Raw genomic sequence first — 22,611 nt, forward strand, 5'->3', positions numbered from 1 at the left:
GTCACACTGTGCTAGTCTCTAGCTTGCTTCCATTCTCCGTCCTGTATTTCCCCTTCACAATTTAGAAAGCTGAACCAAAACTGCATCTTGATTTCAGCTGACCACAACCTGGACTGAGATGTGCCTCAATGTTTGCAGCAAGGTTTATCTCAGTTAATATCCCAGACTTGCCTACCTCAAGCCCTACTCTATTACCTACACTGAGGAAGAAATATGAGGTGAAAGGAACTGGTATAAGCCATTATTAGAAAAGTGGTGTGGCACTGACTCTTCAAGGGTTCACAGTACCTGTCTGCACTGACAAAGATGATCTCAAACTTCTGGCCTGCTTCCTTGATCTTCCGGTAGGATTCCACTAGCACTCGAGTGAGGCTTCGGCAGGGTGGACACTGAAAGACAAGAGGCCCTGCAGTGTTCCGAGCCTTCTCTACTTCCAGCCACTGGCCACTGGGGGCCAGGTGAGAAGGGTGGGGCTGGGACAGCAAAATCCAGTTTATACAAGAGATAAGCAAGCTTGCAACTCTGCATGGCAATCAGTAGGCACAGACTCTCCAGCCTAGGCAGTGTGCAGCAGGCAACCACGAGATGCCTCCTCTTAGGGGGCCTGAGAAATCTCATCAGGATGCTGCGGAGAGGACATTTTCTTGCTGCCACCATCTTTTATAGCATAAGCATTTACTGCCATCAATGAGCAAGGAAAGGCAAAGCCAGGGAACTTCTGCCAGAGTCGCCCATCCCGAGAAGCCAAGCACTCTAGGCACAGTGGTGACACTCTTGCTCCCTTCAGTCTAAACTAAGGAGAGACCAAACACTCACCCAGTGTGCAGAGAAATAGACTCCCACGTGAGAGCCCTCCAGGCTGCTGCTCTCCAGTGATGGCCCATTATTTCTCAGCAAGGGTCCTGCAACGACTTCCCGGAAGGGCTTAGGTCCCCAAGGGAATTCCAAACCTGAAAAGGACAACAGAGTTCAAGAATTTTCAAGGCTGTTTTCGATGGCCTGGGACCTGGGAGTTCTCAGAACTGTAGGCACAACTTTGTCACCATATAGTATTTATTAGCCCAGCCACAGGATCTATAGCCAACACAGAGACAAAAGAACTCAGGCTAGCAAGATGATCCCGTGGCTAACGGTATCTGGAGCCAGGCCTCACAGCCTGAGTTCAAGCCCTGGGATGTATAAAAGAAGGAGAAAACAGGCTCTGAAGGAATTTGATCTCTACATGTATGCAGGGGCACGTATGTGCAACAAATACAAATATAACATACACGAAACAAGTTTTTAGGAAATGCAACTTAAAAACAAAAGAGCTCATGCCTTATTATTATCTAGGCATGGTTCCCATGCCTGGAAGATGAGAAGACCCCTCTCCAGAGGGCTAGCTCCAGATGGACCAGCAGAACAGAAAGGAGACCAGACCAGACCTCCTAGGTACCGGACAGGCGGCTGGGTCTCTAGTACCTGCATCGGGTACCACCCTACCCAGACAGTGTTTCAGTCTCATCCTGCCAGCTCCACGGTTCCCACTCCAGAATGTGTATTGGAACCCACTGTGGGCTACACCCCTAAAGGTTCTAAAGCAACAGGCCTGGGCTGGGGCCTAAGGAACCAAATGAAGATTGAAATGTCATAAAAATGGAAACCTCTAAAACCCAGATGGTCAGCATTCTGATCCTAGCAGGAAGAACTAACATGTTCCCAGCTCAACACATTATTCTCTCACAGGGTGGTCCACAGCCTGCTGTCTCAGAATCGCCTGAGGGGCCAGGGATGAGAGTCCAGTTAAAAAAGCGGGTGTCCAAGCCCATCCAGAAACCAAAGGATACAAAACGCTGTGGAGATGGTGCCTAGGCTGTCTATACTGTTAACAATCTTGGGAGTTGGTGGGGTGTGAGTTCACTATGTCCTGACTTTTATAAAGGGCAATCCTTCTACATAGGAAATCTCCCTCTACCCTCCCCCTCTTTCTCTCCCATGTCTCACTACATAGCTCTGACTGGCCTGGACCTCACTATGTAGATCAGGTTGACCTCAATTTGCAGAGTGCCACCACGTGCCCCTGCCTCCCAAGTGCTGGGATTAAAGGTGTGCCCCACCACATTGGCCTTTCTCTTTCTTTCTTTCGATTCTTTCTTTCTTTCTTCCTTTCTTTCTTCCTCCCTCCTCCCTCCCTCCCTCCCTCCCTCCCTCCCTTCCTCCCTTCCTTCCTTCTTTTGTTTTTCCAGACAGGGTTATTCTGTAGCTTTGGAGCCTGTCCTGGAACTCGCTCTGTAGATGACCAGACTGGCCTCAAACTCACAGAGATCCTCTTGTCTCTGCCTCCTGAGTGCTGGAATTAAAGGCGTGGGCCACCACCACTTGGCTGTTTTCTATTTTTTGAGAGTAGCTCAGGATGGCTTTTAACTCAGAACCTTCTTAGCCTCCAGAACATTGGGTCTCCAGGCATATACCACTACATCCAGCTCTATCTCTGTCTCTGTCTCTGTCTCTGTCTCTGTCTCTGTCTCTGTCTCTCTCTCTCTGTGTGTGTGTGTGTGTGTGTGTGTGTGTGTTTATTACAAAATTTTGTGTCCAGGGATGAATCCTCTAGCTGGGTCAGTAAGCAAGGCACTGGAGATCTTGCAATTTCTGCAGTGCAAGCGGGAAAGTGCAGATTATGGCCATACCCTGAGTAGGTGGCCCAGGCAGACTTCCCAGTACATAGCCAGCAGCCAGCAGGTCAGCATGAACAAGGGAACTGGGACTTAAACTGCACCTTGCAAAGGCAGTGCACTCACCACTGAGGACAAGAGAACAATACAGAGACGGAGACGGAGACTTTGATGGGCAACACGGTGGAGCATTCTGAATCCCCAAATCTGAGATCTAAACTTTTTTCTTCATCTTTCAAGACAGGGTTTCTCTGTGTAGTCCTGGATGTCCTGGAGCTCACTCTGTAGACCGGGCTAGCATCGAAATCACATGATATTTGCTTGCCTCTGCCTCCCGAGTGCTGGGATTAAAGGCATGTGACACCACTGTCTGGCTCCAAACTTTTTTGACAGTCATGAAATTCCAGGTTTCAGGCCTCAGGACTCAAGAGACAAGACAGGAAAAGGGCCCAGATTTGGAGTAGCCTGGGCTATGTAGCAAGTTTCAAAGTAGCCTGGGCGAACAGTGAACTCTTGTCTCAACAAATAAGCAAACAAACAAATAAATAATTGCCGGGTGGTGGCTGCTCACGCCTTTAATCCCAGCACTCAGGATCTCAGTGAGTTTGAGGCCTGCCTGGTCTACAAAGTGAGTTCCAGGACAGCCAGAGCTCTTACACAGAGAAACCCTATCTCAAAAAACAAAACAAACAAATGGATCAATAAATAAAAACAAAAAGTTTCAGATGTGGAAGTTAAGGAGAGTCAATTGGTAACATATATGCAAATGTCCCCAAATCTGAAAAGTTCTAAAATTTGAAGTCTTTCTGTTCCCATCCCAACTGAGGGCAGAGTCTAGGGACACTTGCCTCAGGTACTACCCAGGAGGAGCTCAATTCTACCTGCCAGCCCACAATTCTCAAGTCCAAATGTACATTAGAACTTACTGGGGAGGGCCAGTGAGATTGCTGGGCAGGTAAAGGTGCCTACTGCACACCCAAGGACCTTTTGGATAACGGGTACTTTATATTTTATTTGCATGTTTCTGTCTATTGCGGGTGTGGAAGGTCAGTGGACAGCTTGGAGGGGTTATTTCTCTCCTTCCACCATGTTGGTTCTAAGGATGGAATTCGGCTTGGCAGGCTTGGCAGCATGCTCCTTTACCCACTAAGCCTTCTCTCTTAGTCCTCTCTGCATATATATATATATATATATATATATATATATATATATATATATTGTTTTTTGTTGAGACAAGGTATCATTGTATATCCTTGGCTAGTCTGGAACTTGCTGTATAGATGAGGCAAGTCTTGAACTCACAGAAACCCACCTGCCTCTACCTCCTGAGTGCTGGGATTAAAGGTACACACTGCCACGCCCAGCTATATTTTAGAAGGGGACTCCTCCTGACACTCACACACATAGCAGACTCTTATTGCTAAGGTGGCTGCTGCCATTGAGCAGCACTAGGGGGCAGTATCTGGGTTCTGGCAGCTTTCCAACAACATCCCCAGCCCTTAAAGCTGAACATTCCTTCCCAGATCCCATCTGCTTTGGCCCAAGAATTAATGCCCCCCTAGAGGGACATTCTAAGCCTTTAAAAATCTTAACCATGACCTGGAGAATACAATAATTTCATGAAGACCATATTCTCTAGCCATGTAAACCTACTTACAGTACTTCATTAGCACTGTTGTCGAGGAGGGGGTAGAGTAGGGGTTGAGGGTGGGGAGGAGTCAGGCACGCCCAGCTTACCTTCTGGGTCATCTCGGATCACCAGGAGCCCATTCCTGCACACAACCTTCCCTGTGGTAGCATCTAGGAATATTAGCGACGGAATGTTGGAGATTCGGTATTTGTTCCAAAGTTTAAGCTATAAAAAGAAAAACACAACACGTTAGTTAAAGTCAAACCAAATTAATTGCAGAGTTCTTTCAAGCCCCAGGAATAGATAAGTGGAGGACCCTGAGATCTAGAAAGGTTCATGATGTTACAGAGGTGGTTGGTAGGGGGACATTTAGTCTCTTACTGATCTCCAAGGAACACCTGAAAGTCACAATAAAGAACTGCCATCTTTGGACAGCAATGGGACCTCCACCAGATGACTTGGGAAGGAAGGAAATCACCTCCACCCAGCAGCAGGTAGCAAGCAGCAAGCAGCAAGCAGCAGCCAGTCAGCAGCCAAGGAGGAAGGGACAGGCTTCCCAACAAGAACAAGTTGTTAAAAGATGTGGCTCTCTGTACTTGTCCGGGCCTGTGACTGAAATAACATTTTTGCTCTACACATGTGCCATTTGTCTTGCTGAATGAAGGCAAAAAACCTGCTCCAACCCTCAGCCCTCAGTGCCACTCCAAACAGCCTCTAGGCTCCTGGCAGAGTGTTGACATTGGCAGGGAGAACTATTAGGTCTAAGAAAGATGCTGAGAACCTGAGAACATCAAAGCCCTGGAAGAAGCTAGATTTTCACAGGCTCTATTGCTCGTTCATGGCCATGGGTGAACACCCATTCGGTGGGCTGCTGTGTGCCCTGAAATGTAACTATCAAGCCATAGCACCAAAACCATGAAGGGAAATGTTGGGTTAACTACATAGCTCCAAACAGAAAGAAGCAAAAGACAGATGCATGAGGCATGTAGGACTACCTTTTGGGGGACCTGGGAGTGCAGGCAGGGAGGCTTAGCCACTGGCCAAACAGGGCAGGGACATGTGGAAGGGTAACAGGTCCCAGAAGGTAGCTGCACCCAGCAGAGGGGAAGGAGCATGTGGTTGGAGCTCTGATAGTACTTAATACAACTGCAGTCAGAGTCTCTGCCAAGAAACTCGAGGCTTCTCGGCCTATAGAGAAACATGGCTTGGCAGAAGTGTTGTGGGACCCTACTTCAAACTGGGTGGCCAAGCTTGATTGCTTACTGACCCCACATTCTGGTGGGCTCACAAAACAGCCTCTTAACAAGAATGGCTGTGAGCGGCTGTGTGCAGCTTCAGGACCACCACTGCATCATTGCACGGAAGCCTGACCCTGGGCTCAGATCAAGCATCCTTCTAATGTTATTGTTTTGAGACCAGGTCTCACCACATAGCTGGGGCTGACTTAGCATTAGTGATGAAACTCAGGCTAGCCTTGAACTCTGATCCTCCTGCACCAGTCCTGGCCCTTGATGAGACCTTTTTCTTTCTTTGAGACAGGGTTTCTCTGGGTAATATCCCTGACTGTCTTGGAACTCACTGTATAGGTCAGGCTAGCCTGGAAATCTGAGTCAATCTGCCTCTGCCTCCTGACCGGCACCCAGCACCTATTTGTGAAATATACTTTGGAGATTTGAAAACAAACAAGACATTCCACTGGGATTAGTAACTTAACTTTGCTGTGCCAGAGTCCAACCAGGTTACTTAAAGGTGTCCAAGGCAGGGGGAGGGTTGTGCACTGGAAAGACACCTCAGCAGTTAAGAGCACTCGCTCCACAATCATGAGGACTGGAGTTCAGATCCCAGCACCCATGTAACAAGCCTGCCATCCTTATATAAATGTCTGTAACCCTAGTTCCAACGGTAGCAGACAGGAGGATCACCAGGGCTTGATGGTTTCCAGCTAGCTGAGGCTCAAGCCCCAGGTATAGAGAGAGACCCTGCCTCAAAGAAATAAGTAAGCAACAGAGGAGGGCACACAATACCCTCTTGCCTGTGGATACTCATACACACACAGTCTTTGTGCCCCATCCTACATAAAAGGAAGGAAGGGAAGGAGGGAGGGAGGGAGGAAGGGAGGGAGGGAAGAAGGGAGGGAGGAAGGAAAGAAGGGAGGGAGGAAGGAAGGAAAGAAGGAAAGAAGGAAAGGAGAGGAGAAAAAATTTAAACAGGAAGATTATGATCACTGAATTAAATTTTTTTGTTGTTAAAACTATAATTCTTGAGGGGGGTCAAGTAGTCACTTCAAAAAATTGGGAAACAGCAAATCACACAAATGAAGCATTAACCCAGGATCCATTGCTTGGGAATTCTGAGACCATCCTCCACTCCCACCAGCAGCAAGGGGAGAGCCCGTTTCTTAGCCCCCTGCCAATGTTATCACTGATGCCAGTTTTTCCTATCAGATAGAGAAGATGCACACCTCACTCTCCTTGCTATCTGTGGGATATTCCTTTCCACTGTGTGAATATATGTTACTGTGATTGGGTTAATAATGAAGCTGACAGGCCAATAGCTGAACAGGTAGAGGTTAGGCGGGACTTGCAGACAAAAGGAGAGCACAAAGAAGAAGGGGAGGAGTCTCAGAATCTCAAGCAGGCTCAGAGAAAAGCAAGCAAGATGAAGGTGCTTCATTGAAAGAAGGTACCACTATGTGGCAGACAGTAGATAAGAAATGTGGGCTAATTTAAGAGCTAGTTAGTAACAAGCCTAAGCTAGCAGTTAAGCATTTATAATTAAAAGTCTCCATGTGGTTATTTGGGTACCGGCTGGTAGGACAGAAAAGCCCACCCACAACTATCTTATACTCACTCATGTTAGCACACGCATAGCTAGTAATACATTGTTAGCTCATATACAGCTAACAATACATTGGGTTTTCTTCTATGTTTTAGAACAGGCAAATGCTGAGATTCACTATATAGCTTTAAACTGGGTGCCTACTACGTGCTAGGTCTTGTCTAAACACAAGAGGCATGAGAAAGAATAAAGCAGATGAAGTTACTGCCCTGGTAGAGCTTCTGCTCTCATGGTTGAAAAAGATGATAAATAAGAATAGAAATGGGCCAGGTGGTGGTCTATAAAGTGAGTTCCAGGACAGGCTCCAAAGCTACAGAGAAACCCTGTCTTGAAGAAAAAAAAAAAAAAAAAAAGAAATGGAGCAACAATTTCAGATACTCATAGGGACTAGAAAGAAACCCTTGCAGGGAAAGAGCAAAGAGATGTTTAGAAGAATGGCCCACATACACATACACACACACAAGCACACATGTATGATGAATGACATGGGGACACAGACTTTTAACATGCAATAAAGCAAGTTCCATGCATGGAGATGGCCACCTATAGCCCAAGGGACCTGCCAAAAGGCAGAAGGCTAGCTGCAAAGGCCAGCGGGAATGCAGTCAAAGCTATAGCCCTAGTCTCTTACCTATATGTTTTAAGGAAATAGGGGCAGGGGCGTAGCTCAGTGGTAATAGACAGGTGCGGGCGGGCGCGGGCGGGCGGGCGGGCGGCGGGCGGGGGCGGGCGGGCGGGCAGGCGGCGGCAGGCAGGCAGGCAGGCAGGCAGGCAGGCAGGCAGGCTAACTGACCAACCAACCAACTGGAGCCTAGTTTTTTATTTTATTTTATGTGTATATGTGCCATATGTATGCAGGTACCCTTGGAAGCCAGAAGAGGGTATCAGCTCTCCTGGAACTGGACTTACAGGTGGTTTTAAGATGCCTGACGTGGGTGCTAGGAATAAGCAAATGTTCTTAACTACTGAACCATCTCGCCAGCCCTACCCTTGTGGGAGCTATTCAGGGGGAGGGGTGTAAAAAAAACTAATGATAGCAAAAAGAAAGAGTGATAACAACAGTGTCCAGGCAACCTGTTTCGTAGAGTTGCTGCCTCTGCAGGATGAGAAGGACTCAGTGCAGACTGTTCCATCCCATATAAGCACAGATCCACCATGGAGAACTAAGAACTCCAATAACCTTCCTCGTCTTCCCTCCTACCTAGAGCGTAGTGCTCCTTCCTCCTTGGGTCTCAGGAGGGTAGGAGGGGTAGCAGGTCATGGCTGGTGTTTCCATTGATTGTTGGATCCTTGTTTCCAAGAACAGGAACACTGGCTTAGGGGAAACATTTGTTGCTCTGTGCTTATAAGGGACACTGAAAAGTTGATCCTTTTATAGTCTAACCGATCACAGTCTAATTTTATGACAATGATCTATTTAGTAACTTAGTCATCAGTGAGCTCTGTCTGTGGCTTGGCCCAAACTTTCTCAGGCTGTGGATCAAGGCTACTCAGCTTGGAAACAGTGCAGATGGCCCAGAAACAATCATTCGGACCTTTTCTCTCTCTTTTTTTTTCCTTTTCTCTTTTAATATTTAAAATTTTACTTATTTATTGGAGACAAGAATAGGGTGCCAGATCACTAGGAACTAGAGTTCCAGAATGTTATGAGCTGCCATGTGGGTGATGGGAATCAAACCTGCTCCTCTGGAAGATCCAGAAATGCTCATAACTGCTGAGCCATCTCTCCAGCCATTCTTGTCTTTATTTTGAAATTTCCATGCTTACATACACTACTTGTGTGCAAGTGCTCACAGAGGCCTGAAGAGGCATCAGATGCACTGGAGTACAGGTAGTTGTGGGTCTCCTGATGTGGGTGCTGGAGCCAAGCTCAGTGTCCTCTAGAGGAGGACACCCTCTTACCCAATGTGTCATCTCTCCAAGTCCCTCACCTCTGACACCTGAACCAGAAAGCTGGCCCTTAGGCTGAAGTGGTCGTCTTTGCCTATGCTGAGGGCTCTGTCACACTGAACAGATATGAGAAAAGTTTGTGCTTCAGGAATCATTCACTCTGCTTTAAAGTCCGCTATGGGTATCCCAGAGGCCTCTGAAAACAGAGGGGGGCTGGGGAGGTCACACATACATTCCATCATAGAAAATGTACAGACAAGCTGGGCGGTGGTGGCACACATCTTTGATCCCAGCACTCAAGAGGCAGTGGCAGGTGGATCTCTGTGAGTTCAAGGCTAGCGTGGTCTACAAAGTGAGTTCCTGGACAGCCAGGACTATTTCACAGAAAAACCCTGTAGAAAGAAAGAAAGAAAGAAAGAAAGAAAGAAAGAAAGAAAGAAAGAAAGAAAGGAAGGAAGGAAGGAAGGAAGGAAGGAAGGAAGGAAGGAAGGAAGGAAGGAAGGAAGAAAGGAAGGGGGAGGGGGAGGAAGAAAGGAAGGAAGGAAGGAAGGAAGGTAAAAGAAAAAATGAAGTACACACATAGAAAGTCTGTGTGTGACATCACAGAACTCATGAATCCTGAAGCCCACTCACTAGTGGGGCCTGCAGAACTGCAGCATGTCTGTGGGTCCCAAATAAAGACCCTTTGTCTTAAAAGACTTCATATTGTACCGATCCTGACTTTGAAACAACAGGGAGAGCTGTGACACCAACCACCTTTGCCCCCACCATTCAAATGTCCAACAGAAGCTGCACCTGCCTAAAACCTAAGCCACCAGCATGGTGAAGTGAGTGGCAAACACCAAGGTCCTGCTGCCAGAGTCCTGAGTCCTTTTCAGGCTAATGAGTAGCTATAGCATCCAGACCACCATTCATCTGAGGGCAGGGATGATACCTACATAACTTAGCACTGCAAGCTAGGTGCACCTTTTAAAGGGCAACCCAGCAACCATGTGTAATGGGGCACATCTCTAATCCCAGCACTCAGGAGGTAGAAGCAGATAGATCTCTGTGAATCTGAGTCCATCCCTGGTCTACACAGAGAGCACCAGGACAGCCGGGGCTATATAGAGAGACCCTATCTCCAAACCTACGACCTCCAAAAAAGCACCTCGAAAAGTGAGCTCATAGTCTTCTTGGTATTACAGTTGAGCTTTGGGAGGGGTGCTAAGGATTAAACTGAGAGTTTGTTTCATGCACTCCAGGCAAATGCTCTGCCACTAAGCCCCAGAACCCCCAGATTTAATCATCAGCACTTCATCATCTAAAAGTTTCATCTGGGGAGGAAACGTGTCAGCATGGAAAGAAAACAGGCCATCTCCTGGCCCCGAACATCGCTAGACTTCAGCGGGCAAGTTACTCCTTACTCCGGGCACATCATAGTCACACTGCAGGGTGTATAAGCCTAAAGAAGGTGTCACATGTGGAAACACTTTAATTTTAGAAGCCGGACACACATGGGATGCTTCATTAATACTGGAATCCAATTTATACTTATTTCCCCCTTGTCTTGTCAGCATCCTCTTCAAAGCATGTCTCCTTGTCAGCTTTGTTTTACAGTCAATCAATCAAGTGCACAGTTAGTAGGCTGTGAATGAGACGGCTTAGGGAATAGAGGCTTCCTTCTGAAACTGGTTATTTTGCCATAAGTACCTTATGCAACACCAGACACTTGGAGGCCCTGTTTTATGTCAGCTCTTAGTGGTTGTCTCTTAACTCTTCAACCTTAATTTCAGATTGTGTGATTGTGAGTGTGTATGTGTGTGTGTGTGTGTGTGTGTGAGAGAGAGAGAGAGAGAGAGAGAGAGAGAGAGAGAGAGAGAGAGTGAGAGAGAGAGAGAGACTTTATTTTTTGAGACAGGTTTCTCTGCGTAACAGCCCTGGCTGTCCTGAAACTCACTTAGTAGACTTAGGCTGGCCTCGAACTCACAGAGATTCACCTGCCTCTGCCACCCGAGTGCTGGGATTAAAGACCTGCGAGACCACTGCCTGGCTGATTTACTTTTTAAAACAGTGATATGATGTTGCTCAGGCTAACCTTGAACTTCTGGTCTCAAGCCATCCATCTCCTGCCTCATCTTCCCACGTAGCTGGGACGGCAGGCATGTGTCCTCATGCCCTGCTGGAATCCTTTTTGCTTTTGTCTCTGTGGTTTTTCTAAGAGAACCCTGACACCACATCTGACTCTGGAAGGAATTCCTACTTGGTTTCCTGCCTCTGGCTCGAATGCCTAAAAGCATGGAAACAGTGCAATCCGATGCAGTCAGGCTTGGTGGGGTAGGAGGGAGGAGGTGCTGAGTCAGGCTCTTCCCGTCCAGCTGCCTTTGAACCCGAAGACTGGATGGAGGGCAAGAACTCACATTCCACTGGATTCAGGAGATTTTTGGAACCGGTCAATGGCAAAATAAGCATTTTAATGTTTTAAGGTGGTGCTGGGGGCCATACTTTGGGGCCTTGGATATGTCAGAAAACAGTGCTCTTGAGCCACATCCCCAGTGCAATTTGTGAATCTTAAAAAGTGTCACATCGATGGTCACTGCTGCAGTTGGAAAGTGCAAGGGACTTTCACACCCACATCTGCCCTCTCTCTGGGGTCTATCTTGGCAAAAAGTCTACCCAAGGTTCATTCCAATGGCATCTGCCACTCATAGGAACTTTTTCTTCCAGTTTCCTAAAGGCTAGGTGACTACAACAGAGTATGCCACAGCAAACCCAGAACACTTAGAGATTTAATGTTAAAATATTAATGGTTAGAACTGAGGAGATGGCTCATTGGGTGTTTGCTGACCTGAGACAGGATCCCCCAGCATCCATGGGACTACGTGTAGGTGTAGTTTCAGCATGGGGATCCACAGAGGATCACTGAGTCTCCTTGACCAACCAGCCTAGCCAAAAAACCTGCATGATCCATGCTCAGTGAGAGACTCTGACTTAAGAGAACAAGGTGGACAAGATAGAGCAGGACACCTGACATCCTTCTCTGGCCTACACAGGCACATTTGCCTACCGTGTACAGGCACATGCAACCCCTCCTTTCCAAGCATATATATATATATATATATACACCACCTGAAGACTTGCTCCTTACTCCTCCCACAAATAAACAAATATTGATACTCAGTTTGCCAAATTCAGAAGCAAGGAAACAAAAGGCAACGCAGGAAAGAAACAAAGAGGCAACATTAGCTCAACTTGGCAGAAATCACAAGGGATGACCAAACAGGCTAACCAGTTTCTAGAAAATTCCAATCGTGGGCCTGATGGCAGGTTCTGGTTCCAAGGTTGTGGTTGGAACTATCAGCCCAGGGCTGCTGGCCAGAAAATCTATGATAGTGAGCCATGAAGCAATGCAGCAACTATCACAAGGGACAGGCCCAGAACTGGTCAACGGTAAAGATGTGAGCTGAAAGCAGAGCTCATCTAAACCACTCCATTAGCCAGCACCGAAGACGTTTCTGGGAAAGGCGACTTGGTGATTTCTGAGAAGGCCCAGCTCCACAGTGTGACCCCTAGATCTGCTCCCAGGCTGAGGACGGGCTCTTGCACTTGACAGAAGGGCTAAAGCTTTTATTTCTCAACAGCTGCTGCAAATCTGTGGGATGAAGCCAAAGCTAACACAGATGTAGGATTAATCAGCAAGCTTCGTGGTCAAGTCAGCTGGAGCCTTTTCAGGCAAACGCCCCCTGCCCTTCCTGCCCACACTGACTGCAGTCAAAAACCACCCTTTCCGTGTGAGGTACTCAAACACAGATTCTTGAATGTATCCCACCTTCCTAAATAAACACAACCGTAGGCCATTAAAGACAGCCAGAGGTAAAAATTCCCCCTCCTCCCATCTACTTTACAGGCTCTGGAGCCGGGATGCTGACTCAGTGCTCTCAGGGCAAGACAGATAGTGTCTCCCTGAGTGGCTCCATCTGTAAAATGGGTTAACAGAACCCGCAGACACAGGCTATGGTGAAGATCAGATGAGTCACTCTGAGTTCTCAGACGAAGGCCTGGCCCAGGTGAGTGGATGTGTAATCAATGGAGGCTCACGGTTGCCTCACATAGATTGCGCTGTTGCTATCCCCACTCGGCCATCTAGCTGCTCCTTGAGACTTTGTTCTATTCCCAGAGTTCAGACCAGATTTTTGATCCCTTTGCTCCTACAGCATGATTCCCAGGATGTGATTTGGACTGCGGCTGGAATTGGAGCAGCCTGGTCAAGCTGGTGGTCAAGTACAGTGTTGTGTATTCTTTGAAAGGTGGGTGGCCTGAAGGAGGAATGAAATGGAAGGAAGAAGGGAGGAGGGAGCAATACCAGGGCTCTTGGTCAGCCAGACCAGCTACCTAGCAACCCATTGGGCTGTTTAAATGGCTTCATGATCGGGTGTCCCCCTAATTCCTTGTGGGGAATATTCTCCGAGTCACACATAAATGGTTTGCTTCAAATGCCAATGGGATCAGGGCTCCTCTGCCTTTACCTAACAATGCTTTGCCCCATATCCTAACCACTCCCCATGCTTCCTTTGCCTGGAGCTGGCCCAGAGAACAAAACAGCATGTGAAACCAAGGAAAAGATGCATGTAGATTGGGCCAGGCTGGTCAGATCCGCCACTTCCTTTATGAGAACTCAACAGCCCCCACTGCACAATTATAGCGCAGGATCTGGAGGGAGGAGGAGGGTGTCAGCGTCTCATTGGGTAATCCAGGCTGATTGAGAACTCTCTATGTAGCCCAGGCTATCTGTGAATTTGAGATCTCTCCGCCCCAGTCTGCAGTATATAATAAGATTATGTGGGGCTTTGACCAAATATGTACACATACAACATAAAACTGATGGTGTCACCTGCTAGACAAAAACAAGCCAAAGAGACAAGAAGGAAGACTGACTTGAGTGACTACGCCGGTAAGAGTGTCACATGTTAAATAAATCACCGGCACATGACCACCTCCACTGGAAAAAGATAAAGGGTCACTCGAACCGCCCGCCATTCATGGCTGATTTAGTCCTCAGCAGTCGGTCAATTCTTTAGTCAGCACACTGTTTGTGGGAGTGCAGTATGGAATAGTAAAACGGTCAGGGAAGTGTTCTGGAGCCAGGCTGCCTGGGCCCGAATCTTGATCCCGTGATACACTAGGTGGGTAATCTTTGCATCTGTTACATCATCTCTCAGAGCCTCAGTTTCCTCAGAGAAAAATGGGGATTATAATATTACCTCACACCATTCTGTGGGAATTAGGATTTTGGAGTGCAGTTTGGTACATAGGAAGAACTCCATAACTGTCAAAAATAATGATGAGAAAAGCGGGAATGTAGCTCTCAGTGGCAGAGCACTTGCTTGGCCAGCAGAAAGCTCCGGGTTCTATTCCCAGAACCACCAAAAAGGGGGGCGGGTAGGAAGGGAAGAGAGGATGGAGGGAGGGAATTGATGATGACGATGTCACACACACAAAAAATACAGCCACTTCTCATAGACCATAAGTGGAAAAGAGGATGTACTCTAACCTTGGCCTGGCACCTATGCCAGCAGCAGGTTCCCAGTCTGGTGGGGAGGGAAAGAAGGACATGACCTCTTAGGCCTTGTGTCTACTTGGAATTTCTTCAGACACACAGACTGGGTGATACCAGGTCCTCTCTGCCTGGGGCACAAGCACCAAAGTCTCAAAGCTTTGCTTTTCTTACAAAACACTTTCTACAACAAACCACTGCAGGTAGAGAAGGTGAAACCTCATGTGCTCCTTCCATCTCTTCACCGGCCCGTGGCAGCCAGTCAGTCTCCCACGCTTCGCTGGTGCATTGAAAGCTCTGCTTCCATAGTCACGCTTCAGCCCAAGGTGCTGGCAAGGGCTGCACACTACGCTGAGCAACTGCTGCCCCTTACATCCTGCTCCGAGGTGATCACTATGCTTCAGCTACATCGAGGCAGGAACCAGAGGGCAGGGAATGGGGACGCAGGCTCTAGGGTTTGGACCCAGCCTCTCCACCTTGGGAAAATTACTTATCCTTCCCATGGTTCATTCTAGTCCAACCATCAGCTGGCCTTGTGGCCCCAACTGTCCAGGATGGAGAGCAGGCCACACACAGGAAGTGCTTAGAAATGTCCCCAGCACATGGTCTACTCAGAAATCCACGCTAGGGCAATGAGCCTGTAGTCCTCAAATTCAAAAGCACTGAGGATGCAGTTCTAGACTGTGTGCTCAGGTCACCCTAGTGCACTGGCCCTGCCAGACCTGGGACCCAGCATCACCGACACAAATACAGACCCTTTATGAGGGACTTCCTGCTAGTGGGCAGGCACATGGATTCAGATCAAGAGAAAGGGAGCTGATAGACAGGCCAGGCCACTCAGTAATAGACTACCTTTAGAAAAAACAGAGGAGGTGGTGGTGAAGGTGATAGCTCTGAGTGGAGAAAAGAGCATTCATTGGAAGAAACTGCAGCCCACCCAGGAAAACCCTGGCTTTATTACAGACATGAAGATTCTTTCCAGGCCGGCTCCAATCTGTTGTTCCTCCTGTCTCACAACAGGGAGTCACTAAGATGGGGTCACTAGTCGAAGCCACAACCAGAGGAACGTTTTGATGGGCACCATACAGATAGGAACCAGAAGTTAAAAAGCAAAGAAGCAGACCTCTGGTGGCTCAGAGCCCAGTATCTGCCCGCTGGCCAGCAGCAGCACCGGTTACATAGACAAGGTCTTGCTATGTAGCCCAGACTGGTCTTGAACTTGAGATCTTTCTGTCCTAGCTCCTATGGACTTTATAGAACCCAAGGACTATAATTATAGGAATAGGGTCCCATACAATATCTGGCTTGGTGTCTTTGGTGGTGAAGGCTACAATGGGGTACTAACAAGTACAGAGCATAAATTTGAGAAAGAGTCTGTATCCTAAAAATGGAAGACCTAGGCAGAGGAAACTAAGGAAGTGAGGTACACCCCGAGAACAGCCCTCCTCAGACTTCTTCAAGAACCACATGAAAAGCAGCTTAGTTACCAAACTTCACTAGCAGGCCCAAAATCAGACTAGTTTTCATCAACAATCATAAATTGGTATTATTAAAGTCTACAAATACCACCTCTCTCCCCTTATTTGTTTATTTTGAGACAGGGTTTCTCTAATAGCCCTGGCTGTCCTGGAACTCATTTTGTAGACCAGGCTGGCCTTGAACTCTGCCTCCAGAGTGCTGGCATTAAAGGCATTCACCACCATACCAGGCTAAAGGTCCTTTTAAAAGTGCTAAAATTTGCTAGGCTATCGTGGCACATGCCTTTGATTCCAGTACTTAGGAGGCCCAGATTGGCAGATCTCTGTGAGTTTGAGGCCATCCTGGTCTACAAAGCAAGTTCCAGGGCAGCCAGGGTTATATAGGAAGACCTTTCTCAGGAAAAAAAAAAAAAATCAAAATGCTAGAATTCAAAACCCCTCTGAATTCCTCTAGTCGGGGCTGGCATGGAATACCGGTGCCTAATGCTTGGAATACAGCATCGTTTCCAACACTGTTTAAAGGGGCTGTTTACCAAGCTGTTCGATTTCCTGCCTGAATGGCTCGATGACTGGGGAGTCTCAGTGTTTTAAGACTACAAAGGGGCATATGGCTTCCAGGATCTTCTGCACCAGCATCGCAGATGCAGCCTAGGGGAAGTGGCCGGGCTTCCCCAGGCTGCAATTCCCACAAGCTGACAGAGGGATTGCCTACAGCCCATCTGGTCCCAAAACCTCCACTGGGCAGAGTGGTTTGAAACACCCTTTTAATAACAGGCTGGAAGAGCTAAAGAAATAGCTGCGAGTTTCCTCTGACATCAGGACAAACAGCCAATCTGAGGGACAGGCGCCCCAACCTCAAAGGCAGTCACATCTAGTGGGGGATAGAGTTTCTGTGACTTGTGTCACTGGGAATCTGCTGATGTTTCCCTACACTCACACCAAGCAGTACCCTTTTGCTTAGATACGAGAACTTTGGTCTGTACCCTTCTTTAAAAGACATGTCACCTGTTTTCAATCCACACTGTTAGTGTCATAACCTAGAGGAGATTTTCTTCCAGATCCGGACAGGGCCCACAAGGTTAAAACAAAAGAGAAGGGCAGAAGACTGGTATGTTGGTGCACACCTTTAATATCAGCACTTGGGAGACAGAGACAGAGAGAGCCAGGGCTACACAGAGAAACCCTGTCTCAAAAAAATCAAAGGGGGCGGCGGTGTGTGTGTGTGTGTGTGTGTGTGTGTGTGTGTGTGTGTGTGTGTGTGTGTGTGTGTCAGAAAGGAAGTCTAAGAATGATGGAACACCATTTTGAAGAAGGACCATGCCTTGCAGATTTGGGGATTTGCTTGTCCAGGCCAAGTTACTTCCTACCTGTTCCCCCTTATCTGGAAGGTGGTGGATGGAACCAATTTACCCCAATTGATCCCACCCTTGTGGGTCCATAGTAGGTATAAGGCAATCATTTACCAGAGCAGATAAAAAGGCTTTGAAAAACAAAAACAAACCAACAAAAAGGGCCAGTGAGGCTTCTCTGTTACTTGTTGTTCTTGTTTTTAAGATTTATTTTATTTTTATTTTATGTGTATGGGTGTTCTGCCAGCATGTATGTCTAAGAAACACATGTGTGCCTGGTGGCCCAAGGGCCAGAAGAGGGCATCAGATTCCTGGAACCAGAGTTTAAGGATAGTTGTGAGCTGCCATATGGGTGCTGGGAATCAAACCTTTGTTTTCTAGAAAGGCAGCCAGTGCTTTTAACCGCTGAGCCATCTCTCCAGACCCTTGTAAGCATTTTAAATTGAAAAATAAATCATACCAAGAAACCTTCTGTATCTGAAAACAGATACCCATCTGTTTCCTCTCAGAAACAGTGTTAGCCCAGGGGACAGGACAACAGGGCTCTCCCAGATTCCTCAGTTCTCACCAGGCTGAGAAGCTAGGGCCTCATATTCCCTCTGTGAACCTTCAGAGTCCAGCGCTTGCAGGGCGCACTTCTCACACACTGTTGCCCATCAGCCAATAAACCACCCATGAGAAAGAGACACTGACTGGACAAACTGAGGTAAGGGGTTTTTAGATGTGATACACCAAGCTGACAAGAGGGAATTCCATCCTTCCAGAACATGCCCACCACCATGCAACCAAAAGCCCCTTTCAGTACACACTGAATGAGCATCTGCCAGGAAGCAAACCCTCTATCTTTCGTCAGTGCCTTCTGTGGAGGGACCAAGAAACACGGAGATGATGTCTTCAGGCCAACAGAGTGTGCTAGCTGCTTCTCACACGTGACTCCACAGACAAGCCGGAGAACGAAGTGAGCCACTATTGTGTTTCACACACTCATCATGGTTCCTAAACAGCTACTCACTAAGTTGCAATCCAAAACAGAAATCGAGCAGATAGCCTCAGAAAGTTGTGCGGCTTCCAGAAGATCAGGAATGCGATTGCATAACGCCTCCTAAACCAAATGCTATAAATTACAAGCCAGCAGGCCCAGCTTTTCCATGTCGGCTCTACGAAATGAAAATAAGAGCAGGAAGTGTGGTTTGCGTGAATGGCAGCGATGTTTTGTCATTTCAGCGCCACCCATACCTGTCCCACCGTGGAGCCATTAGCACTCAGCGCTGCACTCTTTCCAATTTCCTTCTTGATTGTTATTTCATCAGGGGATAAAATCTGCCCTCCTCCCCTCTCTGGCTGCTTACAGAGTTCTGTTTTCTTGGCAGAACTTTCTGAGTGCCCAGTTATAAATCCCTTGTTACCACTTTCCTGCTTCAGGAAGTCCCCACTGAGCCAGGGCCAAATGACAAGGAGAGGAAGCCTTTACAATGATGTGAGAAATTCCCAGTCTGGGGGGTAGGGGGGAGATCAAAGATAGTCCTAAATGCTGGGTCTGCAAGCAGCCAGGCACGGGACAGCCTTCCATAAACTGGACTGGATTGGCCCAAGATGCTAATATCACCTCACTGGGAAGCTAGCATGATAGGAGCCTCTTCAGCTCTAAAAGCAGCATCAGCCATACTGCCATGGGCTAGCTGTGTCCCATCCTAAGAAGCTGTGATCGCCACGTCCCAAGATGCCTTTATATAGAAACAGACAGCGGCCGGCATTGTTCCCCTTTACCAGCCCTTGAAAGGATTCCACAGCACAATGAAATAAGGAACAGCAGGGAGAAAGAGAGGGAGGAGGTAAATTGTTTGGAAACTAGAAGACAGGGTGGAAAAGATGAAATTCAAGACAGATGTGTGTGAGCCACAAACATATGTCCTTGAATTGATGCATCCAAAGGATTCGTGTAGAATAAGGGAAAAAGAGCGATGTATGAAATACAGAAATAAATACAGGAGTGAGCATGGAATGCGTTGTTGCACTCCCCTCTTCTCACAAAGAAACATCAATTTATTTCTCCCTTTTTGCTAAGTAATGCCATCATAAAATGGAGCATGAGAAGGATCAACGATGAAACGCTAGTAATGAAGCAGAGGTTGTCTGAAGTCCCTGTCACTCTCAAGAGGATGTCAACCACCAACAATTTACTTCCAATTACTGAGTGTTGTTGTTTTTAATCTCTAAAAGGCACTGATGCAAATAATAGCATTTGCCAGGTTCATGCCTTGCCATTAAGAAAAAAATCAAGCAGTAAATTTAGATGGGCGTTTCCATTAAAACACAAACGTTTGAGTCTCAGGCCAGAAAGCCATTTTTACAATGTGGTATTAGTGTGTGCATTACCTCTAAACAGTTAACTCAAAGGCCCCCCTCCCCCACCACAGTTGCAGAGAAAGAAAACCTAAGTAGCCAGTTCCTCCTGGTTAACTTCTCTCCGTTTAGGATGGAGATGACAAGAGGAGGACTGGGTTCACCGGGAAGGACAAGTACCACCTTTTAGGATGCAGTTGGCCGAAATTCCAGTCCATGCCATGCAAACGCCTGGTGCTTTGTCATCAATAGGTATTTAATGAACAACTAAGTCCAACTATTTGCGCCAGATGGTGTGGAGACAGAGCGATTAAGATGGGGCTCTCAGCCTTTAAGAGAAGAACAGAGCCTAATAAGTATGCAAGCCAGTTTCCTCTTCAGTCACTATATGAGGTGCCCTTCCTGCCCTCATTCACACCTCCAGTCGCTGAAAGCCCAGCACCTCGATTCTTCCCTGAGCTCCAGCCCCAGGCCATAGGCAGGTACATATGGACACTTGGCCTTAAAAGTGATCATTCTCTCTCCTGGGAATGTAGACCTGGCTACAAAGACCAATTCAGTAAGATTAGAGGTGTGGGGGTTGGAGAGGTGGCTCAGGGTTCAGTTCCCAGCATGCACATGGCACTCACAATTGTATGTGATTTCAGTTCCAAGAGCGTACCCTCTCTGACTGCCAGTGATGCACAGACATAAATGCAGGCAAAGCACTCAAACACATAAAACAAAAATAAATAAATCTTACAAAAAAAAAAAAGATCAGAGGTATTACATGGAACCTCTTGGGCCTTGGGACCACCTCTCCCTTCAAGCTCTTGGCTTCTGGCAGTTAGACACTTTGTTCCTTTATCTCTAGAGAGTGATCATTTCCTGAGGGGATAGGAGCAAGAAAGATGCTAAGAGATACCAGGAAGAGGAAGACAGGCCAAACACCACAAGGACGAGCAGGAGTATTTTGTTGGACCAGGGACAACAGAGAGGAAATGACAGGAGGGAGGGGTGGCATCAAGACCTTGGAGAGGAAGAGAATCGAGAGGCGCAAAGCATGGAGATGGCACCCCCAACAAGGTCAAAGCCTTCCGAAACCAGACCTGGTGTCTGGTCCTCCTATGTCCGAGCTGCACTCCATTTCCTGGATCTGGGTACCCGTGGGATTAACAACTATGAGTCTAACCCAATCTGCTTATGCCAGCCTGAGTGAATTTCTGCTTCTTGTAAACAACTCCTGAGACAGACCCTAAGACAGATGTGTGGTATGTCTGTGCAGAGAGAAGCCCTCCTTGCTTCATTCAGCAGTGAAGGAAAACCCAGACTACCAGCACTCTGGGAGCTCTCAAAGGCCTTTCTCTTACAGCAGCCCTTCTCCCTCATCCACTGCAGACACAGCCTGAGCACACCAAGCCCTAGGTATACTAGGAGGTTTCTATTATATTTTTCTTTTTGTACACAAATTTAATGCCCTTTCCATCTTAACTAATAACTTATCATATGCTTTGTCCACAGTTTTGCAATTTGAGAATCAAAAGCATAACTAGTATACATTTTCTTTTCCCTTCAAAATTTTATAAGTAGAAGACTCACTCACATGATACCTTGGCAACTTTGGGATTTGGTTTTTTTTTTTTTCCTTTCCTTTATTAACGAATTTTCACCTTTTCACTTAACAGAAGCACTGTGAGGCTTCTCCTTGGCATATCTGAATTACTGCTGTTGTGCTTTGGGAAAATTGTGAACTAAAGTAAGGGTTACTTGAACAAAAGCATGGCTGTCCCTCAACAACCTGCCTGTTAACAAAGAGGATTACTAAGAGACTAATGGGAGGGTACCATATACAATGTGGACATGCAGGGTAACATGAGATCGTACAAAAATGTCATCATACAACTTGAGAACAGCATGCAGTTTAAAACCTACCAGCTGTTTCTTTTTAGAATTCTCCATGTAATGTTTTCAGATTGTGGGTAACAGAAACCTGTGGGAGGCAAAACTTCAGATATGAGGAACCACTATATTATTCTTCTGCATGCCTGGGGCTCTAAGGAAGACACTCTTCCTCACGCTGGGGGTACAAGATGATTTGCCTAAGATGTCAGAACAAATTAGTCCCAGGACCGATTCACTCCGTGCCAACCACTAGCCCTAGAAATGCAGTACTTTTAAACTATAAGCTGAAAATACAATTTGCATGTCATATGTATGCAGATGTGAGAAAAATCCAGCTGCGTCTTTGACTGCAGCCCCATGGGAAGGGGGCTGTGGACAAACCCCAACTTGCCAAGAAAAACTATTCCTTTACATCACCCAATTGTGGATCATCCTCCAGACAGCTCTGCCTCCAAGGTGTGCCACCCTAAAGCTGAGGGAGGAGGGGAGAAAGGCTGGGGCTTCTTCCACAGACAAGATGAATAGACAATTAAGGAAAACAAAACAAAACAGATATGTTGGCATATGCCTATAACCCCAGCAATTCAAGGGGGCTGACACAGTAGGATAGGCCTGAGTTCAACTAACCTAGGCTACATAGTGAGTACTGGGTTAGCCAGGACTCTAGAAAGTCCGCTCCTCAACAAACAAACAAATAATCAATGCTTGTCTTTTGCAACACACTCCCAAGGTGGTTTCTGTTGTGAGGCTGGGGATGGACACAGAGCCTTGCATGGATCACGAGGGTGTGCTCTACCCCAGCCCAATATATTCGTAACATGTGACAGCACAGAGAACATCCAGTAGCAGGCATGGCAAGTCCCCAACTTCAGTGTTAAGCAAGGGTCCAGGCCAGGTGTGCCAGCACCTTCCCATAGGTTGGACCCAGAAGCCGTGGGTGCCACAGAACTCACATAGGCAGTATATAGTTTCTGAGATTGAGACAGAAGCAACTTTCTCCTCCATGGGAGGAATGTTC

General features: G+C 47.2%; 1 protein-coding gene across 1 annotated transcript in view; it reads right to left on the bottom strand.

The window, feature by feature from the left end:
* Nxn (nucleoredoxin) overlaps positions 1-22,611 on the bottom strand; it is a 141,928-nt gene that overhangs the window by 16,894 nt on the left and 102,423 nt on the right. Inside the window, exons 2-4 of the mRNA XM_027426703.2 lie at positions 4,389-4,506; positions 817-950; positions 289-389 (exon numbers count right to left, since the gene is read on the bottom strand). Coding sequence (XP_027282504.1) covers positions 289-389; positions 817-950; positions 4,389-4,506 — 353 coding nt within the window. The remainder of the gene's footprint in view (positions 1-288; positions 390-816; positions 951-4,388; positions 4,507-22,611) is intronic.

Source organism: Cricetulus griseus, chromosome 7 (genome assembly GCF_003668045.3).
Source record: "Cricetulus griseus strain 17A/GY chromosome 7, alternate assembly CriGri-PICRH-1.0, whole genome shotgun sequence".
NCBI classification, from domain to species: domain Eukaryota; kingdom Metazoa; phylum Chordata; class Mammalia; order Rodentia; family Cricetidae; genus Cricetulus; species Cricetulus griseus.